This window comes from Myzus persicae, unplaced genomic scaffold, assembly GCF_001856785.1.
Source record: "Myzus persicae strain clone G006 unplaced genomic scaffold, MPER_G0061.0, whole genome shotgun sequence".
NCBI classification, from domain to species: Eukaryota; Metazoa; Arthropoda; class Insecta; order Hemiptera; family Aphididae; genus Myzus; species Myzus persicae.
The window spans coordinates 50,227-76,600 of record NW_019103547.1 but is presented as its reverse complement, the minus strand read 5'-3'; the positions used below and the strand labels follow the sequence as shown (position 1 = coordinate 76,600).

Genomic DNA, 26,374 nt, shown 5'->3' with positions numbered 1-26,374 from the left:
ACTGTTTTGTGTTTATTCATTCCTACTTTATTTGTGTTTTGTAGTATCTTATGTAAATAATAGCAGCTATATCAGCATTTTATAGCTGTAGGTATTTGGTGATTGTTATATTTCATTCTAGGTATATATAATCATAATATTATATTATTAAAAAATTATACTATGATATAAATAGCCAATTATAAAGCTATTAACTGAAAACACTGAAGTTCTGGTTTTAAAGCCTCACATCTTTTCTTCTCCAATAATTACTTTTCAAAAGCCCAAAAATGGTTCTAGGACCATTGGATCATTCTGTTCAAACAGATATTATATTTGTAATAGAGAAAACAGCCATGAACACTTATATTAGTGAACTGAAAACAAATTATGTGACTCCGACATTAGAGTAAGTTATTATTGAATTTTTTCTCAACCTAAATTGTTAATTATTAGTATTGGTTTGGTGTAAGTTTATTCATTTAAAATACTGATACCTATACACAATATGCAATTTATTTTAATCAAGTGAACTTATTCTTATTTTATAAAGATACTTTAACCAAGGACCTATTGAAGAGCGAGAGTATTTGTCTGAAGTAAGTATTATTAAAATATTTAATAGCATTACAATGGGTTGTATCATAAATCAATATTTATCAATATTACAGAGTAGCAGTGCGATTTATGGTATTGTAGTCTATGAAGCAAATGATTGTAAACCATATCCATGTTGTCGTACTTATGGAACATTCACTAGCCCACAAAAAGTCATTAAAATGATTGAAAAAATAGAGTAAGACCATTCATGTTCAAAATGTATTATATTTTTTTACTTAACCTTTTTTTTCAGTATGATTGGTGGTATGGCAGAATCGCATGCTTATATGGGTGAAGGTTTAGCAACGGCCCTGGTTTTCTTTGAAGACTTGCAAGAGATCCGTGAAGCTAAGCAAAGACACTGTATTCTCATATGTAATTCACCACCTTATAATTTTCCAATTATGGAATGTGAAACATATGCTGGCCGTAGTGTTGATCAGATGGCTAATCTCTTTCTAGAAGTATTACATTTTTTTTTAGTTATTATCTTTGGAAAAATGTAACTATTGTAACTATTAAATATTAATGTCTTAGAAAGGAATTTTACTCTCAATTTTATCAGCTAGAAAAACTCCAGCATTATTAAAATTATTTGAAAAAGCTGGTGGTGATCTACAAATTTCTCAGAACAAAAACTATGCAAAAGATCCTAGGCACCTAGTTTTACTCAATGGATATAGGTGAGTTTTTACATTAATTCATAAATATTAAGTTTTAATTTAGGCAACTATGAATGTTACAGAAGAAAATAATCTAAAATACAAGTTAATATTGATTAATGTATATTAAATCTAATATAATTGGTCAATTTAAATGACAGTTTTATTTCTATTATTCAGTGATAAATGAGAAATTGAAAATAGGAATGTGACATCATCAGATTGTCACTGCACAACTTACATGGTTTTATCATTTACGTGTTACTCTCATATCAGCTTAAAATAATATATTTTTTTATTTGAATGTTAATTTATGTGCCTAATGCTACAGTAAATCATAGATTAAAAATAGCGACTCAGTTTTTTAGTTCTTAAAATACTAGCAGAGCAAATAATATTACAAAAATAACATATTTAACTATGATATCACAATCGCAAAAACTGCTTTCTTATTTCCGTATTAAAATTCTGATAATACTATTAGAAGGTATTTTATTTCACCTATAGTTTAAAATAAAAAAATAATTGAATAATTTGCAAGCATTGTGTGAAACAAACAATTTTAACATAACCCATAAACTATATAGTAAATAAATATTTAATAGTGAACATTTTAACTATTATAATATAATGTATAAATGTCCTTTTAATGTGTTTCAGTCTAAAGGAACGTCCAATGAGCCCAACGCCCGCTACAACTCATTCTGGTCTATCTATGACTAGTCCATTGTCTACAAATGTTAACATTGGATCACCAGTTGCTTCATGTGCTCCATTCAGGACTACTAATCCGGTAATTAATCAAGCAACTACTCATTTGATTGTAAAACTGAATGTTTTTATAAATTGTTTATTTAATTAACGTATAAGGTTTAAGTTGAAACCACACAATTATAATTGTTGCATTAACTTATTTAAATTAATAATTATTAATTTTTAACCAATTAAATCAACAATGAATTTGGTCACATATATTTAATATTATTTACTATGTTTCATAATTAGTAAATGGTACTTAATAAAGTTTTGTAGAAAAATATGAAATTTGAAACATTTGTAATTTTACCCCAAAAAGTGTTGAATCAGTATTTATTACTTTGAGCTAAATTTAAAAAGTAAGTAATGAAAATGTGAAAAATTATTTTTTGGTCAGGTTTTGGCTATGCAGAATCAAGTTCAACAACAACAACATCATCAACAACAACAACAGCAGCAACAGCAACAACACCAACAACAGCAAGCCGTTCAGGCAGCCCAACAAGCTGTAGCTGTAGCTCAACAACAACAACAACAACAACAACAACAAGTACAACAACAACAGCAAATGATTCGTAATGTAAATCAAGGTCAAAACCAGCAATACTCAAATGTATCAAATACTGGTGGTTTCTTGAGGCCTCCTCAAGCGCCTCGTAGTTGGCAAATGATGCAAACGCAACAGCGTCAACCAAATCAAGCAAGCGCATTAATTGCACAGCTAACAACTCCTTCATTCCAACAACGATTAGATAGTAAGTAACATTTTTAGATTATGTGAGGAAATGGTATGGTCAAATGGACGTAAAATTAGTTGTCAGTTGCAGTAGGTACTGAATGAATAGTACAAAATCTAAAATCTTTAAACAAATTAAGAATTAGTTGATACTTTTGACTACCATTCATTTAATTATTTATTTGAAAACAAATTCTAAAAGCTTAATCGAAACTTAATTGTTATACTCTTTAGTGGCATCACAACAACAAGTACAACAGCAGCAACAACAAGTTCAGCAGCAGCAACAACAACAAGTTCAACAGCAGCAACAACAAGTTCAACAGCAGCAGCAAGCTCAACAACAACAACAGCAGCAACAACAGCAAGCTCAGCAGCAGCAAGCACAACAGCAGCAGCAGGCACAACAGCAGCAGCAAGCTCAACAGCAGCAGCAAGCTCAACAGCAGCAGCAAGCTCAACAGCAGCAGCAGCAAGCTCAGCAGCAGCAAGCTCAACAGCAGCAACAAGCACAACAGCAGCACCAAGCACAGCAGCAACAGCAGCATCAGCAGCAGCAACAGCAACAAGCTGCTCTACGAATTATGAACCAACAGCAGCAACAAGTTCAACAACAACAGCAGCAACAAGTATTTTTATTGATTGTTAAATAAATCAATGAACAATGTATTATTGAATATGTCATTATTGTAGAATGGACCTGGCAGACAAACTATTTGGACGGGGACATTAGAATGGATAGAGAAATCCAAGCCTTTAAATGAAATACCAAAGATAACCAGAAACGTCCCTTGTATTGTTTCAGCTAGTATTAAAAATGGAGAGCCAGAACTGTAAAATTGCTACTGCTACTTGAATATTTAAATAAAAAATGTTTTTACATTTATTTTATTTTATATTTAGAAAAGCAGAAACATGGCCTGAAAAATTAATCATGCAATTGATGCCCAAGAATTTAATAGGAAGTATTGGAGGTGCTCATTTGAAAGACTCAAAATCTGTGGTTTTCCAACCTACGCCGTGCGAAGCATTGGAGTCTTTGACAAAGTACATGACTAGTGGATATGTAAGTTTTCTAGTACCTGAAGAGAGTATACTCATTCTTTATTTATAAAAATTCAACTATTTATAGGCTGGCTGTGTGCATTTTAACAGTGCTCCAACTTCTCACAATTGTGATGTTAAAGTATTAATTTTGCTTTATACACACGATAGAAAAGCATTTATTGGGTTTATTCCTAATGATCAAGCAGCATTTGTAGATAGATTACGTAAACTTATACAACATCAAAAAGCTTCCTCAGCCATATTACGTCAAGGACAGGTAAGATTTTTAACTTTATTTTTGGTCTATACAGTAAAAGAGTAGTATAAATTTATACTAACGAAATACTGTACTAAGTACTTTGTATTTTTTAATGAAAATTATTCATTAAATATACATTAAACATTTGAATTTAAAAATCGTAAACAAATTGTAGTTATTAAGATTTCAGTGTATGTGATTTGTATACACTGTCAAAATTTAACAAAAACAATATGCATTTTCAATTTTTAGTTAACCAACCTTATTAGTTATTTTTACCATATTCAGCAAACGTCACCGTAGTAAAATCGTTAGTATTATTATTATTTTTTAAACATTTTAGGCATAGTTATAATATTATATATAAGCATTGATATATTTGTTTACATCTCCTTGTAGTTACCGCCATCTATGGTCGTTGGCGTATACTTCGGAGAGATGGTTATAATCTTCCGAGTTCGGCCGCTCGATCATGTTGGTATTGCCAAACTGTAAACTTTTGTTTACATTTCCATACGTGTACACACTGATCACAAACGCCGATCTAAAATGTCTGTTGTGTTTGCCGTAATGCCGTATAAACACGCGTCGTTAGCCGATTAATGTTCTGTTTCCATAAATTGTTTTCTCTACTCTTTTAGTTTTTACGCTAACATCACTTAATAATTAACGTACTCCAGTTGCGTTTAACGCTTCACTAATACACTACATACCCGTACAATGGCAGACGCTGATGATCTTTTAGACTACGAAGAAGACGAACAGAATGAAACCGTCGAAAGCGATGACAAGAAACAAGCCAAAAAAGAAGTAAAGGGTAACTATGTGTCCATACACAGTTCGGGTTTCCGTGATTTCCTCTTAAAACCGGAAATATTGAGAGCAATCGTTGACTGTGGTTTCGAACATCCGTCCGAAGTGCAGCACGAGTGTATACCACAGGCTATGTTGGGCATGGATATTCTATGCCAAGCCAAGTCCGGTATGGGTAAAACGGCCGTGTTTGTATTATCCACCTTACAGCAGTTGGAAGTATATGAGAGCGAGGTATATGCTCTGGTCTTGTGCCACACCAGAGAATTGGCTTTCCAGATAAGCAAAGAATTTGAGCGCTTTACTAAATACTTGCCGGCAGTCAAGGTCAGTGTTTTCTTTGGTGGTGTGCCCATCACAAAAGACGAAGATACGCTAAAGAACAACAAGCCACATGTAGTTGTAGGCACACCCGGTCGCATTCTAGAACTGATCAGAAAAAAAAAATTGGTTCTCAATAATCTGAAGCATTTCATTTTGGATGAGTGTGATAAAATGTTGGAGATCTTACACATGCGAAGTGATGTCCAAGAAATATTTAAGAATACACCGTTTAACAAACAAGTAATGATGTTCAGTGCCACACTTAGCAAAGATATACGACCTGTCTGTAAAAAGTTTATGCAACAACCATTGGAAGTGTATGTTGATGATGATGCCAAACTATCATTACACGGCCTCCAGCAATACTATGTTAAGCTCACTGAAAAGGAAAAAAATAAGAAATTGTTTGATCTTCTAGACGAACTAGAATTTAATCAGGTAAAATTAAATCTCAATTAAGTATTATTTTATTATAGAAGTAATGTAGTGTATACTATTAAACTTAAGAGTTATTATATATATTTTTTAAAATAATTTTTCAGGTTATCATTTTTGTTAAATCTGTTCAACGTTGTGTAGTCTTAACAGAGCTACTAAATGAACAAAATTTCCCATCTGTTGCCATGCATGGTGGTATGTCCCAACAAGATCGATTGAAGTTCTACCAAGAGTTCAAAGATTTCCAAAAACGAATATTGGTGGCCACCAATTTGTTTGGTCGAGGAATGGATATAGAACGAGTGAACATTGTTATAAACTATGACATGCCTGAAGACACCGACACCTATCTACATAGAGTGGCAAGAGCAGGACGATTTGGTACCAAAGGATTAGCAATTACTTTCATTTGTGAAGAAACTGATGCAAAAGTTTTGAATAGTGTTCAAGATAGGTTTGATGTCACCATTGGTCGAATGCCTAATGAAATTGATCTTAGTTCTTATGTTGAGAGAAAATAACTTTTATAATATCTAATATTTTATGAAATTTTACAAAAACAATGATAATAATATGATAGCTTGACTTATGATTTTCAAGTTTTGCAAGACATATTCTTTCATTCAAAAGTGTATTACTCTCTTAAGTGGTTTACTTCACCTTTGAGTAATCATTTTAAATATAAACTATGGAATAATTTTGTCAATTTTTTTTTGCATTTGTGTATTGTGTATGGTTTAATATTTAGGAACATTAGATATTATCTTCAATATATGACTAGAAGTTAAGATTGTACATAATAATGCAACTGACTTAATTATTAAACTAATGTGCAAACTGTATTGATAGTAGTTTTTTAAATTTTCCAATAAACTTAGACAAAAAATTCTTTTTTTAATATAAAGTGTTTATTAATGATCACTTAAAGTATTACTAATAAATTATCATAATTTAATTTTTTATAAATGCCAAATTGATTTCTACATTTAACAATTGTGTTGAATTTTGTTCTACTAGTTTAGTTTGATTAATTAAATTGAAATTCTTTAAAATTAATTTTGTCTCGTCATTCAAGTTTTCTATATTATTATTACAATTTATAACCGTTCAACTGTAATGTCAATTTTTTTTAAATTTAATCCGTGTATTAATATAAGTGAATTAAAATTTATAATAAAAAAATGTATCCACTAAAATGTTAACAATGTATTATGTATTCCAAATTGTGGATCCATGTTGAAGTATTGCAAAGTATCGCATGCCCATTATTTAAATATTTAATGTTTTTACTTTTTAGCACTTCTTTCATAGTGTTGGATTTTTATTTGATATTTTTATTTAACTAAATGAAAATACAATCATATTTATTCAATACTTAAAATACAATTATGATGAATTTTAACAACCAAATTGTATACATTTTTTGTGTATCTATTCCCTTATCACAATTACTAGTTTACCATCCTAAATACATTATATTTGGTTTACAGAAATAAATATCTTATGGTTTTCTTAAACTGTACATTCTTATTGATTTTGTTGATAATAGAAAATGAATTGTTCTATATACCAAGAATAAGCAAATTTAAAGTAAAAGACTTCATTTGCTTAAAAAAAGAGGTCTCTATATTTATTAGCAAAATACAAAATAACGCCCTAAACTGAAATGGGTCCAGTCTTACTGTTCTCCAACCAAATTCTGGTTGAATTATAACATTTGCAGGGAATTCTAAATAATAATGTCCTAGTCAATACTTATTTATTTAGATTGGTGAATACGTTTTTAACATGAATTTTTAATAAATTGTGTATTTATATCATTAATAAATAATAAGTATTCAAAAAAAAATGGTGAGTAATAATTAATAATAATATAGGAATTAATAATTTTTTGAGTACTAATTTGAGTTTGGTTTTTATATCAGGAATTTTGCACCCCTAATAAGGCTATCTTTTTCTGCCTTATTAGGGGTGCAAAATTCTATGTTAATTTAATTAATAGGTAAAGGAAAATGTATTAACAAACTTTTTCATTCTGCTACTCTTTTGTTTTCACAATTTTTTGGTGGCTCTCAAATTATTAAGAACACAGAAAGAAAATGTTTTAATGTTTAGTTATTTATAGTTGATATTTTATAAATACATCAATTTATATCATGACATTAAGTTTATTAATAATTATGTATTGAAAATGGAAAGTAAACGTTTTACCTATAGAATGAAGCAATATATTAATCATTATTATTATTATTGTATTCCCTATTCTGTACCATTTCTCTCCTGGCAAATATTTTTGTAGCACATACATAATTATTCTGCTTTATGATATATTAGAGATAAAAAAAATAGGACAGAAACCATCATGCATATCATCTTATAAATTTTAAGTTGTAATTAGATACAATGGCATACTCAAGGGGGGCTAAGAGATTTTCACCCCCCCCCCCCACAATTGGCCGTGTTATAGTATAAATCTTAGGTAATAAACCATGATATTTCTGAAAATAGTTTTGAAGAAACATTTTACGTTTTATTAATTATTACAGTTACGGGATATTGTAATAACGACCTAGTATTAGGTTACGGATATCAAATTCTGTTTAACTTTGTTTAGCCCTCCCCCCAAATTTAAAAATCCTGGGTATGCCACTGATTAAATGTGTATAGGTACCACAAAAACATGTAAGGGATATTAAGTATTAAGACATTAAGTATTAACTGACAATCAAATAAAAAAAAAAAAAATTATAATTATAAATTACAGTAATATAATTATTTTTATAATGTTTTAATGCGTATATCATACTAAATAGCAGGGGTCAGGAACCTGCGGATCCTTAACATGCAATCTGTAACACTTTGGAAAATGTATCAATATTTAGACATAGAGACCGATACCCATAAAATATAATATAAAAATTTAGTAAAAACTTTTTTTAAATCAAATCATTTAAGGAAGATCGCTTTTGGAATTTTGTCATTTTTGTATCTTATTTTATATTAAATTGCTCATATATGCAAAAAGGTTCCTGACCACTGATATATAGGTTGATTCACCTGACATTAAGTGTCAATAAAATACAAAAGTATATTAGTGCCTACTTATAAACCTGTGTAGTGTGTATTGTTTTATTAGTGTTGAGATTTTGTTTTAATACAATGGATTTATTAGCAAAAAAGAAGAAAAGTAAACATTTCAGTTCTTTTTGCACACAAAATAAAATACAAAAATTGAATTAATTAAGAATTTGTTTGATTAAGAACAATTGACCTTGCTATAGATATATGATATTAAAAATCCCAATATTAAAAAATAAAATTAAAATACAATATAAGCCCCCTGGTTAAATTTTAGAAAAAAATTAGTTGATTATAATTTTTGTTTAATTAATTAATAAATGTTATTTATTTATATGAGATGGCAAATAAACACTTTTTTTAATGCTTATAATGTTTATTGTTTAACATATAATATCACAATATCTATAGGCTATAGCAATACTTTGTTGGCTATTGGTTTTATAAATTGTAACTGTTCCGAATTCAAAAATATTAATTGTCTTGAGGTTAGGTATTGCTCTCTTGACAGGTCCATATTAGAATTTGCATTAGTTTGAAATCCTTAACAGAATTATCTAATTGACAAACTTGAAAAAGTCCAATGACCTTTTAAGGATGATGGCATACAAATTAAGCCGAATGGACGTCTCGCTAGATATCTTGGCTGTGGAATTTGGATTAGAATCATTGGCCTCTAGAATTCTATATAATGACATAGCTTTTGTTTATAAACTTAATTAACAGTTAACTATCCAGCCCAGAATTCCTAAGAAAAATATACTTTAAAATTCCAACATTCAAGTCTAGAAATAATGTCCCTTTTTTAGTACCTCAATGCTTACAAATATAATTATACTTAGTGCAAAGTATCGCCTTTTAGATGCTTATAATAATATATCTCACTTTAATTTTTCTTTTGATTCACAGCTTAAACGAAAAAAATTGATTATGAACATGAATATTATAGTTAAACTTAAACCTATATGCATTTATTGTGTATAATAGATTTGTAGATGTACTCTTTACTCCTTTAATGTGTTACAAATAAATATGAATTAAAGCGCAAAAATTATATTATAATAAAAATTATTTTATTAATTTTAGTAACTTTGTTTTAATTAATAAATTCATAAACTAGAACTTTGTTCAAAATTACTAATTTTCATTATTTGTTTCTAGGGTGGAATGGGAATGCCTCAAGGCAATATGCCTGGGCAGTTGCAATTACCACCTGGTCCAAATATGCCTGGTGGTCCAGGACCTAACCAGATGCCTGGGCTTATGCCTAACAATGCATTAACAGCCTCTTTACAAAGTCAACCTCAATCAAATTTGGGTTAGAAATTAAATAAATTACAATCAAAATTCAATAAAATTTGTTCAAATAATATTTTTATTTACCATGATAGCTGAATTAATGGGTTCCAACAATTTTGCACCACAAGGTAATCAGGTGGTCCCTAATAGTCCATCAGTTCAAATGATGCCTAGTCCTCAACCAACTGGACAACCGGTCAATGTCAATAATCCAAACATGCCCTTACAGGTAAAATAATTTTAAAATGATACATTATTTGAATGGCTTTATTTTTGATTACAACTCTATTTAATAGAGTCCTGGAGGCGTTGGAAATGTTGGTGTTCGTCCATCACAAGGCCAATACAGTGAACAAATTGAGATGGCTAGAAAGCAAAATTTAGCCAAGATACATCAACTTCGTCAGACATTAGAAGCAGCACAACAACAAGAATTACAGTATAAGTCACAAATGGAGGTACTTAGATTGTTTTGAACTTTTTTATTTTAATGTCTTATTAGTTATTACTTATAATATATTAATTGTAGATACAAAGTCATCAAATGAACATACCACAAATGCAGCAACGTTTGGAACAAGCCCAAATGCAAGAAAACATATTGAAGTCTCAACTAGAAGTACGATAAGTATATTATTTTTTGTATTTTAGAAATATTTAAATATCATTATATGGTATAGATACGTAATCAAATGAATGTGCCCCAAATGCAACAAAATCTGGAACATGCTCAAATGCAAGAGACCATATTAAAAGCACAATTGGAAGTGAGTAAACTTTTTCAATGTGTTGGTCTATTTGTTATGTTATTGTTTAAAGAGCATTTTAATGATATATTTTTTATATGTATTTTGATGGATTTATTTGTAACGTGTTGGTCATTTTATGTCTAGCATCAACAAGAAGAACAACACAAATTGAGAACCCAACAATTCCATATCCATCAACAGCAACAGCAACAGCAGCAGCAACAACAGCAGCAACAACAGCAACAGCAATCAAGGCAAATGGTTCCTGGAAATCAATCACCACAGATTATGGGCAATAGTGCACCTCAGCAAAGAATGCAAATGAGACCTGTAATGTCCAGTAATCCTGGTCTCAGACATTTATTACAACAAGTATGTTTTTGTTTTTAACGACATTATATTGATTGTGTTCCATAATTTTTTTTTTAAACTAAACTACTAATTTTAACATTTACTCAGCAACCTCAATATAGACCACAAATGATGGGCATGCAGCAGGTTCCCGTCGCTCAAGGCAGACCCTTACAACCTCAACAACAGCAACAACAATATGAAGAAGTTCATACATTTGACTTTCTCAACTAATTCAATTTTAAAATTATTATTTTTAAGTTTATTTTGGTTAAATCATCTGTCATCATTTTTTAATTATTTAGTAAACGATAATAAAAAATGTATAAATTACTTCATTTTTTTTTTTACCAAAAGATTTTTGATTTTGGACAAACAATTCTAGAACTCCTGTTTACATAAATTATACTTATTTTATTATTTGTAAATAATTTCATCAATTTTGTTAAGCATCTATAATAAAAAAAACTTATTTTTTCTTTTAGATTTTAGCCTGTTTTTATATTTTAAAATAATGTGTTTTCCATTTATGTATTTATTTTAAATTAATTGAAAATATTAATGTTTCTATATTATGCTAATTTTAATAAGTATATACAAATTTGGTTTTATCAAGAACACAATTTAGTATTTACTAGTCACTATTCCACTTAAGTATTCTAGTATCAACCGGATACCTCTGCTCCTAATTTTGTAATCTATACTTCAAAATAAGGATGGTGGTCGGCAAGAGATGAGTTTTTGTCTTTGGTGATAACTCATTTTCAGACCCTTCCCTCATAGAGTCAACATGCTAAGCCATGCTTTGGAACAAAGCCTACTCCCTTGTGCACAAGTTGACTGCTGACTACTGTTCTTACTTTGAATAGAGTATAGTAATGTTTTTCAATTCAGAAAAGCTCACTCCTCAAGCATGCTAACTTCCTGGTTTCTAGATATAAATATTTTAAACAACCGACTATAATTCCATGTACAATTTTAAAATAATTATGTAACCTTGTATAATATATATTGTAGTCAAGATAAGGAACATAATCACCAACAATCAGTTTTCGTTGGTTGTAATTTTGTTATAATTCAAAAAACGAATTACTGTAGATTCTTGACATTTCCATCATATGTTTATTTTATCATTTTCTATACTTGATACAATTTTCACTAGTTTTGAGCTGTTAATATACATTTTCAATTTCCAATTGTTTTAGTTTTTCTTAAATGTCAATAATATGTTATTCCTTGTAATTTCCTATAAGCTTGAAAATTTAATAAAAGACTCCTGAATCCTGATATATTGTTAGAATAGTAGTTTAAACATACTAAAAATACACAGGTACAATTTTCTTTTTATGAGCATTTTGTTCAAATTTTTACAACATTTATTTAGTAGTTAAAAATTAAAAAAATAATTTAATTAACCTATTGTTTGTTATTTTATTATTTAATCTTTTCTAAAATGCTTAAATCACTTGTCCTTACTGTAAAAAATTATTTTACAGATTGTACAATTTCTCTAGATTAAAAATTTAAAAAAAAATTGAAAAAAACGCTAAATTTTTATAGCTAAAAATTTATAATTTAAAGCAAGGTTAAACTTAAATAGTTGGTTCTGTATCCAAAAAATCTAAAAAATTATAAAAGCATAGGTAGTTTTTTTGTACCTTATATTTTATTAAGTTCAAATTTGACCGAAATTAGTAATTACATAATAAATAACCAAGAACGGCAAGAAGAACAGTTTTAGTTATATTTTTGTAATTTAAAAATATTATTCGTAGCTATCCACTTGAAACTTCTAATGTTATTATGTACAAATATAATAAAATGCAAATAATATTAACTCAACCTACACACAGTAATAATAATGAAAATATAAATATAATATAAAATACCCTAGGCCGACAAGTCATAGAAAAGAGGTTAAACAACCCGTCTCCGCTCAGAATCGTATTTGTATACAATGATATTACATTATTAAATTCAAATTTAACATCATCCTTTGCAGCAGTGGTTCTCAACCTTTTTTTACGACGACGACACCCTAATTTAGATCCATAAAAATGGCGACACGCTTAAAATAATTAATGGATTTCGAAAAATTACAATGATACTATTATATATCTAATAAATGTTCTTTTCTCGTAGAAGTTAAATTTGCATTTTTAATATTTTCTTCTCACATGATACATGAACTAGGTATATAATGATACTACCCGCCGCATTTCAGTCTCTGAAAATGATGAAAAATAACTCTTAAACTTTGAGAAAGTGTTGACAAATGTTCGTCGTTTAATATATTTTAGTTTCATTTTTAAAATTTTTTAATTAATACTTAATCCATTAATGATTCTTAATTTTGTTTGGATCATAACCATAAATACATTTTTTTTAAAACATTCCATGTAATAATTTGTAGATATTATATTTTCTTTACGACCTTGTATACGCGAATTTAAAACATTAAATTTTGAAAAATGTCAGCTGCAAGGTAAGCTATTTAGCACATCACATTTCATCATCAATTTTATTTTATTTTTTTACTATTTCATCATAATACCGTAATAATGTCATATACTTTGAAAGCTTACAGTTTAAATTAATAATATTCGGCGACACATCATCATAATACATGACACACCGGTTGAAAACCCACGGCATTGAGTACCTACCTATTACAGTGACCCACTTGTAACTAGTAGGTACAGTTGTATATACCTACTGCAGAGCGTCACCCACCTACCAGCTTTTTTATTATTATTATAACTATGCAATTTTTAACATAAACAATTAATTGTATTCTTATATTTGTATTTTTTATTTAGATATTATTATAATATAATTTATGAAATAATTTTTTTTAATAATTTATATTATATTTTAATATTTAATAAAATTTAACATGCCCGTCAATCCCCAGTATATGGCTTCTGGATATTTTTGTGTAGTTCGTAGATTTTTCAACTACCAGCCCGTGTTACCCACTGTGCCAAGATATTTCAATATCTACTTAAATTCGTTACAACTTCGAAACTAAATCCGACCGGCAAATTCTAGTGGTAATTACTACTTACATTTTTTTATCAAACACTACATAGGAATAAATAAAAACATTTGAAAAATCGCATGGAAACTAAATTAGAATTTTGTATTTTCCGAATATTCTATTTTATTTTATTTGTAGAATCCGTAGAAATATTGTAAAACTAATGGCCCTTGCTGCCGAGTAGTATTTAAAGATCAATAAGAAAAAAAAATATTGTATGACGTGTCTTTTAAATATTTGTACTTTGCAAGTTGCAACCAACTGTTGTCTCAGCAAATAGTAACAATACTGGCCGAATGTAAATAAGTAAATTGTAGTATTATCTGAACTTTAAAAAAATATGTATTGTTAATTTCTATTGAATACACTTAGGATTAAATATTATTTATAATGTCATTATATTGGACTTTAAATGCCTAGACGCCTAATTAATAATTATAAACTATAGTAATATTATTATAAATTTAATTTTTACCTAATACCTTTACGGTAATACAGTTGTAAATACATATTAAATAGTAAAATGGTTAAATTTTAATGATGTTTTGTAAATAATGTATTGACATTTTGAAATATTGGATCTTAAGGTTGAAATCATTGACATATAAATATATAATATATAATATTTAAATGCCTATGGTTTAAATCATGATGATAATTGATAACGATAGTAATAATCATATTGATAACGTTCTTATTATTGTTATTTGTTATTGACTAGTGAGTAGTGACTACTTACAACTGGCAAGTGGCTACAAACTACAAAGTTGTAGTAAGTTCTATAACTAAACCTAATACCTAAGTTGTTTAAATGTAAGTGTTCACTCGATTTTAAGTATTGTGAGAATATTATGTTGTTAATAGTCTGGTGGAAATATTATTCCAAAGAACGTTTTTAGATATCATTTGTTCACCGGCCTCAAGTACTATCTTTAATTTACTTTTCAAATCAAATGAGTTAATGCGTTAGTGGCGTTCCATTTAGTAGATCTTAAACTGTAGACGGTCCGTCGGTAAATAGGCATGGCTGGCAAGTCGACGGAACCTGAATCGCCGAAGAAAAACGAGAAGTTTGATCAATTTTATACGGAAGTGAGTTAATGGTCATTGCTTGTTATTACATTGTGCTTTTTTATATCATTACTTCATTGATAGGTAAAAGAAATCGAAAAACGTGACTCTGTGTTGACGTCGAAACAACAGATTGATAGGCTCCTGCGTCCTGGAGCCTCATATTTCAACCTTAATCCATATGAAGTACTCCAGCTAGACCATGACACACCTTTGGATGAGGCAAAGAAAAAATATAAAAGAGCAAGTTTTATTTGATTTTTATTTTTTTTTTAATAAATAAATTTTTCTTATATAACACATTTTGATTACTAACAATTATTTTAGTTGTCTATTTTGGTACATCCAGACAAGAACCAAGATGATTTAGAAAGAGCAAACAATGCTTTTGAGACCGTTAACCGTGCATGGCGGACAATCGATAACGATGAATCTCGGAAAAAATGTCAGGAGATCATACAGGAAGCCAAGGATATGACTGAATTCATGGTTGTAGAGAAACGTAAAAAATTGAAAAAAGAAGGCAAAGATACAAAAGTTGAAGAAGATGACCCATCTATTATGAAGCGCAGTATTTATGTTCAAACATGTAAATTATTCGCTGATTTAGAACGCAAAAGAAAAGATCACGAAGCTAGAGAATTACAAGAAAGAAAACGAAAACGAGAACAAGAAATAGATGAAGAACAAAAAGCAACTGTGTCTAAAGAATGGCAAAAAAACTTTGATGTAAGCTTACTTATTGATTATTATTTAGTATATAGGTAGTACAAATACGTGACTAACTACGGATAGAATTCGTATTTAATCTTAACAATTAACATTTTTTGGATTACAAGAATATTAGTGATCTCAAAGGAAAAAGAAAATATTGGGTTATTAATTTTTGTTTGATGAAAGTTGTACTCTAAAAAGCTGCAGATTATGAAATTAATTAATAATATAGATAAAACAACATTTTTTGTTATTTTTATTTTTACTTGCCAAAGTGGAGCATAACTTAAAAATGCAATATTTATTCAAATTTTAGATCTTGATAGTTAACTTGAATTTACTTTGGTAACAATGTTTAATAACTAAATAAATTAAATACAATTGTAATTGTTAAACTAACAACTGTTTAAAACACAGATTTACTTAACAGCACAAATCTAAAAATGCCAATATATTTTACATCTTTATTTATTTATTCTTTAGATACTGTATTACAAAAGTTTCAGTATTTTATTATTAAGCTAGTTGTTTTTGTATAATGTAGAATGTACAATTCATTAATAAAAAAAAAAAATATACTGATATAGGAATCAAGAGAAAGCAGAGTCAACAGTTGGAAAGCATTTCAGGAATCAACAAAAAAATCAAGCAAAAAAATCAAAATTTTTAAGCCACCTAAACATAAAGCAGAATCAAGATAAAACGTTTAGGTATGTAATGTATAAAAACTAATATTATATATTTTTTAATATATTAGTAATATTTTTATTGTTTTATTTTCAGTAACATAGGCTCTATGTTTTTCAGTTGTATACATAAATGTGTATCATGTTGTAAAATAAAATGAAAGTTTTTTCATAAAACTCTTTATTCTTATTTATCTTTTTTACATGCATGAAAATAAAATAAATATTTTTTTCTAAAAATAAAATTATGTATGTTTCGAAAATAATATTCTGTTATTTTCTTGTATTATAATAATTAGTAGTTAAAAAAAATATCTGACTGCTTTGAAGAAATAAATATCTGTAAACATAGTTCTTATCCTATAACAATTACTGTGTACATAAAAATGTTTTTATTAACTATATAGTATTTAGGTAACAATTATAATGTAATGAGTTTTATGTTATAAACTAATTGATATTTAAAGTATAAATATAACATATTTTTTTAACATAATATAAATAATCGTTCAGCTTAGTTGAAAATTAAATATTTAACTTTTAGACTCTGAAATGTTTATCAATGACACAATTTGTTTTTTGTACTTAATCTTCAACATAATATGTTATACATTCACTTTAAATATATTAATCAAATGTTTGTTTTATTGAGATTCAAATTATTGTTGTCATAGTTTATCAAAATACACATAAATTTAAAAATGTGTTTTAAAAAAGAAAAGATAAATGAATTTGTCTTACAATATTAATATTATTATTTATTATCATCACAATATCTTAATATTAAAAAATTAAGTCTTTATCGATTGAGTTTTCAATTGGTATCTTCTGCATCATAATCATCATTATCACCACTGAAATCTTTTGAGCTGACCTCTTCGTCATCAAGTGGGAAACCTATTCCGTTTTCGTTAATTTCATTTTCAGAAGTCAAAGGTGCTACTGAGAGTGGAAATTTGGGTTTGCGACACACAAAATATACGCTTTTGTACTCGTACTGTAGCATAGACTGTGGGTTTTGAGCATACTTGGTGGGCACATTTAAAATTTCTTTCTATAAAAACAGGGAATTATTTAAATAATTTCTATGATTTGAGTTGGATCCAAACTTACTTCAAACCGAAAACCAATCCCCTTAATCACTTCTTTAATAACTTGGTAACTGGGTTCAATAGAATTTTGATCAAACACGTTACTATAATGATACAATAATGGCCCTAAATTGACCCATATGCCACCAGGCTTAAGTATTTTATATATAGTTTCAATAAACGCAACTATATTGTTGGCACAATCAATAAAAAAACATGTAGCAATACAATTCCATTCGTCTTTATCTGTGTAAACCTATAAGCATTTGAATAAAGTAAATGTAGTCTTAACACATTTTAATCGAAAATCCTTATACTTGTAAAAAGTCACCAGCAGCCATTGATATATGTGCATTGTGTGGTAACTCTTTGGCTGGATTTATATCAGGAAATGAAATACATTGCATTTGGTGTTCAGTTTCTAAATTGTTGTCACACTGATGAATCCACGGATAAAGAACATACATATTAACACCTCGACATCTATAAATTAGGTAGTTATGTATAAAAAAATAAACATAAATATTGTTAGGAAATAAAGACTCTTACCTGTTTAACACAAAATTTGATGCTATTAACATGAACACAGAAAACTCATTTCCCTGACTTGTGTAACCCAATTTGGCAATTTCAAACACCAATCTTCCAAGACCAGCACCAGGTACCAAAATTTTAATTTCAGATGCTGAAACACTAAAGTTGTTTGTTTTAATTAATGTGTTATAAAATCAGTAAATATAATTAGGACGTACGATTCTAATGGAAATTCTTTTAAAATCTCATCAATTATAGGTTTATAACAAGTGTTACGTTCTTCAACTCCTTCAGTACTCCAATCTCGTACAAACTGTTTCAGAGTTGATTGCACTTTTTCTAAATCAGATTCAATTGGTTTGTACTCATCAGTTGAATGCTAAAAACATTAAATATATGAAAAATCATAAATGAGAAAAGTTTATACTTTTATTATTTGTTTATTGGTGTCATTATCATTACCCAACCATCTAGACTAGGAGTATTTTGATTTTCAAACAAATAGGCAGTATCTTTAACCATTTCTAATATAACATTATAATTAAAATCTACACAATGTCGTATAGTTTCCAAACTGTTATTGTAGTTTATCAGTAGTCTTTGATGTTGTTCTGGTAATGATTTCAAGTAGTTTATGGTCTTGGTGAGTCTGCTCAGAGAATGAATTCTGAGAAAAAAAAATAAACAAATTTTACTAATATTAAAACTATTTTATAATTTAAATTTAAAAAAATATAGAAGTTAATATATTATACAACATATATACCTATGTACATGTGATAAATTTGTTTTGTCATAAGTTAATGTTTTTTAATTATGATTAATTTAAAGAGAATGACTCAATACATTTTTTATTTTGGTAGGTATAACTAAACTGTATTTTACCAATTCCAAAGTTAAAATAAATTGTGTTTTTGTAAACATTTTGAGACACTTGATTTTAGATAAGGGAAAGATGAAATTAAGTACAATAAATGTGTGTAATAGATATACAATTAAAATTATTTTAGGTATTGAATTTCTTTCTGCAGCTTACACACATCTATTATAAGTAATATACTGTCAAACTTTAAACTGCTACATGTTTTGTCCAATAAGATGCAACAGGAAATTGTGTATATGAAGACAAACAAAGTGTCTGTAAAAGTAGATTCATATGCATTAAAATAATATACTTCAAGCACTATCAAGAATGATTTTTTTTTGTAAACAATGGGTTAGCTAATATAAATCAAATGTTTCAATTATTGTTGATACAAACATAATCATAATATTACAATATTACCTGTAAAACATGAATGCTGTTATGATTCGTTGGAAGCTCTTTTTCTCTTCTTCTATTTTCTCTTCATCTGTGTGACAACAATCCATTTTAAGTAGGTATTTTTTTTTTTTTTGTTTATCTATTCAAAATGTCTAGAGTCTAAAGGTAAGAAAATATTATAATAAAATAATATAATATATTTAAAAATACTACAACAGCTGTACTAAATCGTTTCTACTAAGAAAATAAACACAACTTTAAGCGGTACATAGAAAATAATCCGAAAGCAACATGTTAGTATGTTACATGTGCTCGTAATCCGATGTTGAGTGAGAAAAAATCGTATCTACTTCTACAGACGTGATGATAAAGTAATAAGTAATAATAATAATAAATGAGTACGGGAAATTATAACGTATGGGTACCTATGTTGTAGTAAGTGAGCTTATAAGTATTTACTATTTAATAAGCACTAAGAAGTGTGATAATATTATACTGGGCAATTAACCCTTGCGACCTACGAGATAAGGGGCTTCTAAACTGAATCTCTGTAATGGTCTTCTAGCGCTCCTAGCGAATAAAATGTGCAACCAGATCCATATATTAATAGCATAGACTAATTCTATTATGTCTATGATTAATAGACATTACATCATACTATCATAGATTAATGCAAAGTTAATTTTTTATAGTTCTCAAAATATCAAACTAAAAAAAAAAAAAAACAATTTTATTATCCACGTGGTTTCGAAAACACATAATTAAGTGGCATAACATGAGGCATCTCCGTAGTTTTTCAGGATCATTATTGTACCTTTAGTGTAGGTATGTACTATGTAGAGACCAAGCACGGATCCAGAGCAAAGATCTGGGGGGGGGGGCACAATTTTTTGTTAATGTAAAATTACAATATTGGAATCACTACCCACCATGAACTAAGATAGTATTATCTTAGTTTATGCACAACATAATGATACGTATAATAATATATTATATTATCAGACATACATATAATTTGAAATACAGTAATTCCAGGATCTGTAGAATTATTAAAAAAATTTGGGAAATAATGTATTTGGGGGGCATGGGCTCCTCATCCGCCCCTGGATCCGTCACTGGTAGGGACGTAGGGTCGTCTTAACGTAAAGAAAATAACTAATAATTCAGTAATAAGGTACCTTATACCATGGAACAATACAAAGTAAACAATGAACATATTTGAATTATATATAATACAAAAAATAGAAACTAATATATATTCAAAAATAGCAAATCACGCAATCTAAAAGAAAAATCTATTGTTATATTCTAATTTTTGCAACAAGCGCAACATCTAATATCCACTGGGTACCTACTAAATGATGAAATCGAAAAAAAAAACCAATACCATATTCTATTGTAATCTATAAACCTTGGGAAGAATCCACCTATTAGTGATAGGTACTACATATTTTCAGTTTTTTATTTTATTTTATTTATCAAGCTTTAACTAGTTGAGACATCAATTAGAAGATCGAGACAACGTCTTCGGCTCTTCGCAGGGGATTACTTGGAATGGATAAGGTTGATCCATTTGTATACGATGGTCAGAATGGAAAGGTAGTGTGTTATGAAAACTTTTGTAGAAACAATTTTGCTTCATCGAGTAGGTACTGTTGTTATTTTTAGGCCATTGTCGAATGTAATATTAGCAACAAAGGGCGGGGAGTTTGTCATTTTTCTTAGGTAGTGTTTTGAAAAGTTTAAATTCTTTGTGTGTTTGATTTTTTTGCACTTCCCTAGAGCTAGAACCCGTAGGTCCAGAGAGGTCCTAGAAGGATTATGTACCTATATTATCAATTCGATGTTTAGATTTGTGTAGCAGTGAGCTGAGAATGTTTATTAATAATTCTAATATTAAAACTTATAGGTAACAATGCTAAATTGCTTATTTATTAATATCTTCTGAAATTGATACACACTTCAAACCTTGTAAGATAGAGACAACATAATGTACTGATAGATCAGGGCCGGGCCGATCAATAGCGGCACTCCTGGCGAATTACAATTTTTCGCTCATTCAAACAACTTGTAAATGTAATACAAAGTTCCTTGTAAGTTGTTGCTAATAGAAATCAAAAAAAAAGTTGAGCACAATTGCACAATAATTTTTTATGAGCGTCTAAACTTAGAATTTTGACAAAATTCGTAAAAATCACGAAAATTAACAAATAATATTCAGTTAGAAATTCACAAAAAATGCTCTTTTTATGTCTAATATTTAAAAATATAATACAAGATTCCTTACAAGTTTGTGTACTTTTATCAAAAAAAAATGTCTACCGGAAACTGAAATTAAATTTTTATGTGTGTTTGAAATTAAAATTTTTACAACATTGGATATCACTCGATTTCTCTTGTAGCGATTTTCTTATTTTGTTGTAATTCAAAAACGAATTACTATAGACACTTAAAATTTACACAAAATGTGTTTTTTATCAATTCATATATTTGATAACATTTTCAAAATATTTTGACTCCATTTATGCTGTTAATGGACATTTTAAATTTATATTTTTTTCTTTAAATGTCAATACAATTTTATTGGTTTTGACAAAAAGCATGAAAATTTAATACAAAACTCTTGATAAATTGTTATAATAGCAGTTGAAAAATATTAAAAATACATTGGCTCGATTTTTTTTATAAGGATTTAAAGTTCAAATTTTTACAGTATTTATTAAATTGAAAATTGAAAATATTCTGTTGTGAAAAATTTATACAAGTTTCAATTTTTATAGCTAGGATTGAAAAATTAAAAAAAGGTTACACTTAAGCAGTTTTTTTCCGTAACTAATCTAAAAATTATATGAACATAGTGATTTTTTACAGACATTTTAAGTTCAAATTCGGACAAAATTGCTTATTAACACAAAGAAAACGTTTATTATTTTGTTGTAATTCGGTTCCAAAACAGCCCAGTTTTACATAGGTATATTTAATATTTTTTCAGCATCACTGATGTTTTAAGAATAATATTAATTCAACTTACCGGCTGCCATATTAAGAATAAGTAATAACAATATAAAATATCCTAAACTGACATATCGTCTCCACTCAGAATCGTTTTTCTTATAACATGATTTGATATTATTGAATTCAAATTTAATACCACCCATAACAGTGACCTTTTAGACAACTAACGCTAATGTACAGCAGAGTGACATCCACATGTCCGCTTTTTTTTACGTTTAATTGTGAATTCAGTCGACTTATTTATTGTGTTGAAAACTTAAAAACAGTACATTTTACATTTGATGGACTTTAAGACGGAGTACTGAGTAAACCATTTCTGATGCACTTCCATTTTTATTATTTTCGGCCATAGGAAACACATTGTTATTTCCTGCGTCTTGTAAACAGGTAGAAATATATTATACATTGTTATAAATAAAATATAATACTTTACGATATCAGTTTAATTGTCTATCGTCGTAAATGAAAATTAATTTCAATAACCAATAGTAAATTTGAGGTTTAATGATATAAATTTAAGTGTTAAATTTATAACACAGTATTAGTTTTAATTACAGATATTAATATGTTGAAATATTTTACCTTAGATTTTCAAATTTAAATTAAATTATATACAATTTTGCGCCCCTGTCAGGCGCCCTCCTTGCCAGGCCCTCGGCCCGGCTCCAGATAGATTATTAATACTTAAAAATAAAAATCACACTTTCAATTTTTGATTGCAGTCAACCTTATATATATATATATCATATTATATACTATGAATGGACCCATGTCTCGTAACGATAACTTGGAGCACATTATTAGCGCAACCAATCTCTGTCTGAGATGCTTAATGTGTGAATTGAAATATCGTATATTTTTCTATGTGAGTTGATATATTAAATAAATATAAATTAATAGCGACCAACCGCTAAATAAACCACTGTTCGAATGACGCATGCGCACATCAAGCAGTCCAGTCAAAGTATCTTCGCTTATAATAATATATGCTTCAAACTATTTACACTGGTGAGATGGGCATGGATCCATGCATAGTATATGATCTAAGTCCTAAGGTGTTAACAATCAACAGTTCAACTTGATAAAACAACATAATATTTACAACCACTAAGGATGTTTTTACTCAAAGTGTCCTAGTTAACCCTCCTCCAATAATATTTACCCTCTGTTACTCCAATACTATTTATTGTTTTGCCATTATTCAGATTGATACATATGTGTCCTCCAGTGGCGTAGTCAGACCTTCCGGAGGAGGGAGGTGATTAAACCCTCCAACCATTTCGTAATCCTGGCTACGCCACTGCCTTCTCCGTGGTGCTTACAGAGGGTTAAATAAGTGATGAGAAGGTTATTGTAAACCTATATGGTTAGTTAAAAGTTAAAACCAAAGATATATTGAATAAACTAGATTACTAACTGCGATACTGCAATACATTTTTATATATATTTTTTAAACTTAAGCCAACTGCTTCAAGGAGACATCTGATTAATCATTCGGTATCTAATAAGCTTATTGTGAATAGATTTTCAGGTTAATTAACCTGGAGATTATAGGCCGTAGTCTTCAGTGCATGTATACGGTATGTATAGTATGTACCAAGGTGTCGGCACCTTTTTCGTGCCATTTGCGGTCAATTTATTTCTATTTACCTGACTATAACATTTGGGCCGAATGGTAAACTCCTACAAATGTAGTGTTACTCCTATTAAAGATAGTGTTAATTCCTACAAAAGATAGTGTTAACTCCTATAAAAGATAGTGTTGACTCCTACAAAAAATTAATATCGTATTGCTGTAAAAAATATCAGTCTTGTAATATATTAACACATAAAATTAAAATGGTTTGAAAAATATAATAAAAATGTTAATAAAACAATAATCATTATCATTTACGTTTAAAACAACATTTTTAAAATATAGTAAAAGTTTTAATAGAATAATAGTCATAATCATTTAATCCTAAAACAAAATATGTTTGAAAAAATAATAAAAATGTTAATTAGACAATTTATAACTTTTTACCATTCTGACTATACATGAATTCCATTGAAATTTGTAATAATGTACGACTATAAGAGTGACTAACTTTACTGCACAAAACGACGAAAGACTCAAAACATTCACTATACTATAAACTCAAACAATACACAGTTATACATTTACGAGCGGACTACGATATCGGCAATAAACGCCAATTTGTTCGGAAATTTCCGATACTGACGATATTATCATGTTTTATCGTTATTCGACGCCATATCGCTGATCTATTTAAAACATTTTGTACTGCAAGTGCCGATATGAACGTATAGTCATATAGTTTATAATATTAATATTATCTTACCTTCGAGAATCATCATACAGCGTATAAACAAGCTCTATTCAAGCGTTTGTTTATTAAATAATATATATTTATTATTTTCAAGTTATAATAATTTTGATCTTTTTGAGCTTTTCAACTTCAAAATTGTGAATTTAAGTAATATTACCCTATTGTTTAAAGGGAAATATTTCTTTGTAGGAGGTTACAATATCTTTGATTTTCTGGTAAAAATTTTAAAAGGTTATTAGTGTAGGAGTTTACATTTAATGATGATTCAGGTAAAAAGGTTATTCGTGTAGAAGTTTACAATTACGTTTGGCCAAATTTGGATGCTATATATAACATATATAAATGTATTGTATACTTAATTTGTGCTAATAGGTATATATTTACTATTTTATTATATTTAAACTTCCCTTCACACTTTTCAAGGTTAAGGAGTAAGGACTGACAGTATTTTTTACTAGCGTGTTTAAAAGCTTATTATTATTATAAATTACTCATATAATAATAATATATTTGTTAACACATTACATAAAAGGGTACTCATTTTTTTAAACCTTATTACAATTATTATGAAAAATTCACATAATAATACATTTTTAGATCACATTACATAAACGTAAACATATAATACTAATACTAACATATATGTACATAAACATAACCTTATACTAATTTTTGAATAATGGCTATTTTTTTAAGTATTTGACTAAATTATCTATTTCATACTCTATTAATGTTTTTTAATTCTTTAGTGTAATTGTATGAACATATTTTTTCTCTTTTTACCTTCCATATTTAAGTATCTTCTTGCATACAAAAGTTCCAAATTATCACCTTCTTTTTAAGACAGCCATACAAATTCTTAAACTTTGGTCGTGGAATATTTAATATTTTATTAAGTTAATTATTCCAACCCTAAAGAATTACCTTTAGTTGTATTAATAATAATAATAAACTTTTTAAACATATTTTCATAATATAATATGTATTTAGAATATAATATTATATACAGCACCTTAAATTGTATAGTCTGGTAAATAGAAATAAATTGACCGCAAATGTCCCGGAATCACCTACCTGCCAACTATATATTATAATTTAACCGGCAATTTTTTTGTGCTTCTTGAAATTCATTTGCTTTTGGGTACCCTTGTCTCCTTCCCTAATTTAACTCTTGATGTTTTTTTTATATACATATTTTAAGCTTTGATAACCCGATGCGCTCTCAAAAATCATTTTTTAATGAACTAATTATTGTGAACAGTTTTTTCGGCTTAAGAATCTGGAGATTGTAGACTAGCTTTTTGAATTTAGACACTGCATCTTTAAGAGAACTCTGAAAAATCGTTCTTAAATAAGCTAGTTATCGTTATTTGAGGGTATTTTTTTTGGGGTGTTTGAATCTAGAGATACTAGACTGCAGTCTTCAGTGTATATACGCTACAATGGTACGCTCCCGTTACAGTTGCCATTGTAGAACAAAGATTTTCAACATTGAAACGTTTGAAGTCATATTTGAGGAATTTTACGGGGGGGGGGGG

General features: G+C 28.4%; 4 protein-coding genes across 7 annotated transcripts; 3 read left to right on the top strand and 1 right to left on the bottom strand.

Annotated features, from left to right (window-relative positions):
* The first annotated feature begins 21 nt into the window (after positions 1 to 21).
* LOC111034749 (mediator of RNA polymerase II transcription subunit 25-like) lies at positions 22 to 11,575 on the top strand. Of its 3 annotated transcripts, none has more exons than XM_022316095.1 (18): positions 23 to 388; positions 533 to 578; positions 651 to 775; positions 833 to 1,043; positions 1,117 to 1,262; positions 1,902 to 2,034; positions 2,395 to 2,752; positions 2,968 to 3,338; positions 3,427 to 3,566; positions 3,637 to 3,799; positions 3,866 to 4,057; positions 9,854 to 10,010; positions 10,084 to 10,220; positions 10,288 to 10,449; positions 10,521 to 10,610; positions 10,672 to 10,758; positions 10,885 to 11,112; positions 11,200 to 11,575. In XM_022316095.1, the coding sequence occupies exons 1-18, from the start codon at positions 270 to 272 to the stop codon at positions 11,323 to 11,325; spliced, it is 2,991 nt and encodes a 996-aa protein (XP_022171787.1). In that variant the 5' UTR covers positions 23 to 269; the 3' UTR covers positions 11,326 to 11,575. The 3 variants fall into 3 exon arrangements, with proteins under 3 accessions (XP_022171788.1, XP_022171787.1, XP_022171786.1); XM_022316094.1 differs by having other exon boundaries at positions 24 to 388; positions 2,968 to 3,362; XM_022316096.1 differs by lacking the exon at positions 10,672 to 10,758 and having other exon boundaries at positions 22 to 388; positions 2,968 to 3,362.
* On the top strand, positions 4,570 to 6,670 carry LOC111034751 (ATP-dependent RNA helicase WM6). Its single transcript, XM_022316099.1, has 2 exons — positions 4,570 to 5,614; positions 5,719 to 6,670. The coding sequence occupies exons 1-2, from the start codon at positions 4,760 to 4,762 to the stop codon at positions 6,133 to 6,135; spliced, it is 1,272 nt and encodes a 423-aa protein (XP_022171791.1). The 5' UTR covers positions 4,570 to 4,759; the 3' UTR covers positions 6,136 to 6,670.
* Positions 11,576 to 14,823: 3,248 nt separating the features above from the next.
* On the top strand, positions 14,824 to 16,780 carry LOC111034744 (dnaJ homolog subfamily C member 8). Of its 2 annotated transcripts, none has more exons than XM_022316091.1 (6): positions 14,824 to 14,944; positions 15,031 to 15,223; positions 15,287 to 15,445; positions 15,530 to 15,931; positions 16,504 to 16,626; positions 16,700 to 16,780. In XM_022316091.1, the coding sequence occupies exons 2-5, from the start codon at positions 15,155 to 15,157 to the stop codon at positions 16,615 to 16,617; spliced, it is 744 nt and encodes a 247-aa protein (XP_022171783.1). In that variant the 5' UTR covers positions 14,824 to 14,944; positions 15,031 to 15,154; the 3' UTR covers positions 16,618 to 16,626; positions 16,700 to 16,780. The 2 variants fall into 2 exon arrangements, with proteins under 2 accessions (XP_022171783.1, XP_022171782.1); XM_022316090.1 differs by having other exon boundaries at positions 15,020 to 15,223.
* A 553-nt stretch (positions 16,781 to 17,333) lies between these two features.
* LOC111034745 (carnosine N-methyltransferase) lies at positions 17,334 to 19,924 on the bottom strand. The gene is made up of 7 exons (XM_022316092.1): positions 19,513 to 19,924; positions 18,690 to 18,894; positions 18,446 to 18,606; positions 18,243 to 18,386; positions 18,011 to 18,176; positions 17,716 to 17,949; positions 17,334 to 17,656 (listed from the first exon to the last, which is right to left on the bottom strand). The coding sequence occupies exons 1-7, from the start codon at positions 19,596 to 19,598 to the stop codon at positions 17,417 to 17,419; spliced, it is 1,236 nt and encodes a 411-aa protein (XP_022171784.1). The 5' UTR covers positions 19,599 to 19,924; the 3' UTR covers positions 17,334 to 17,416.
* Positions 19,925 to 26,374: the final 6,450 nt, after the last annotated feature.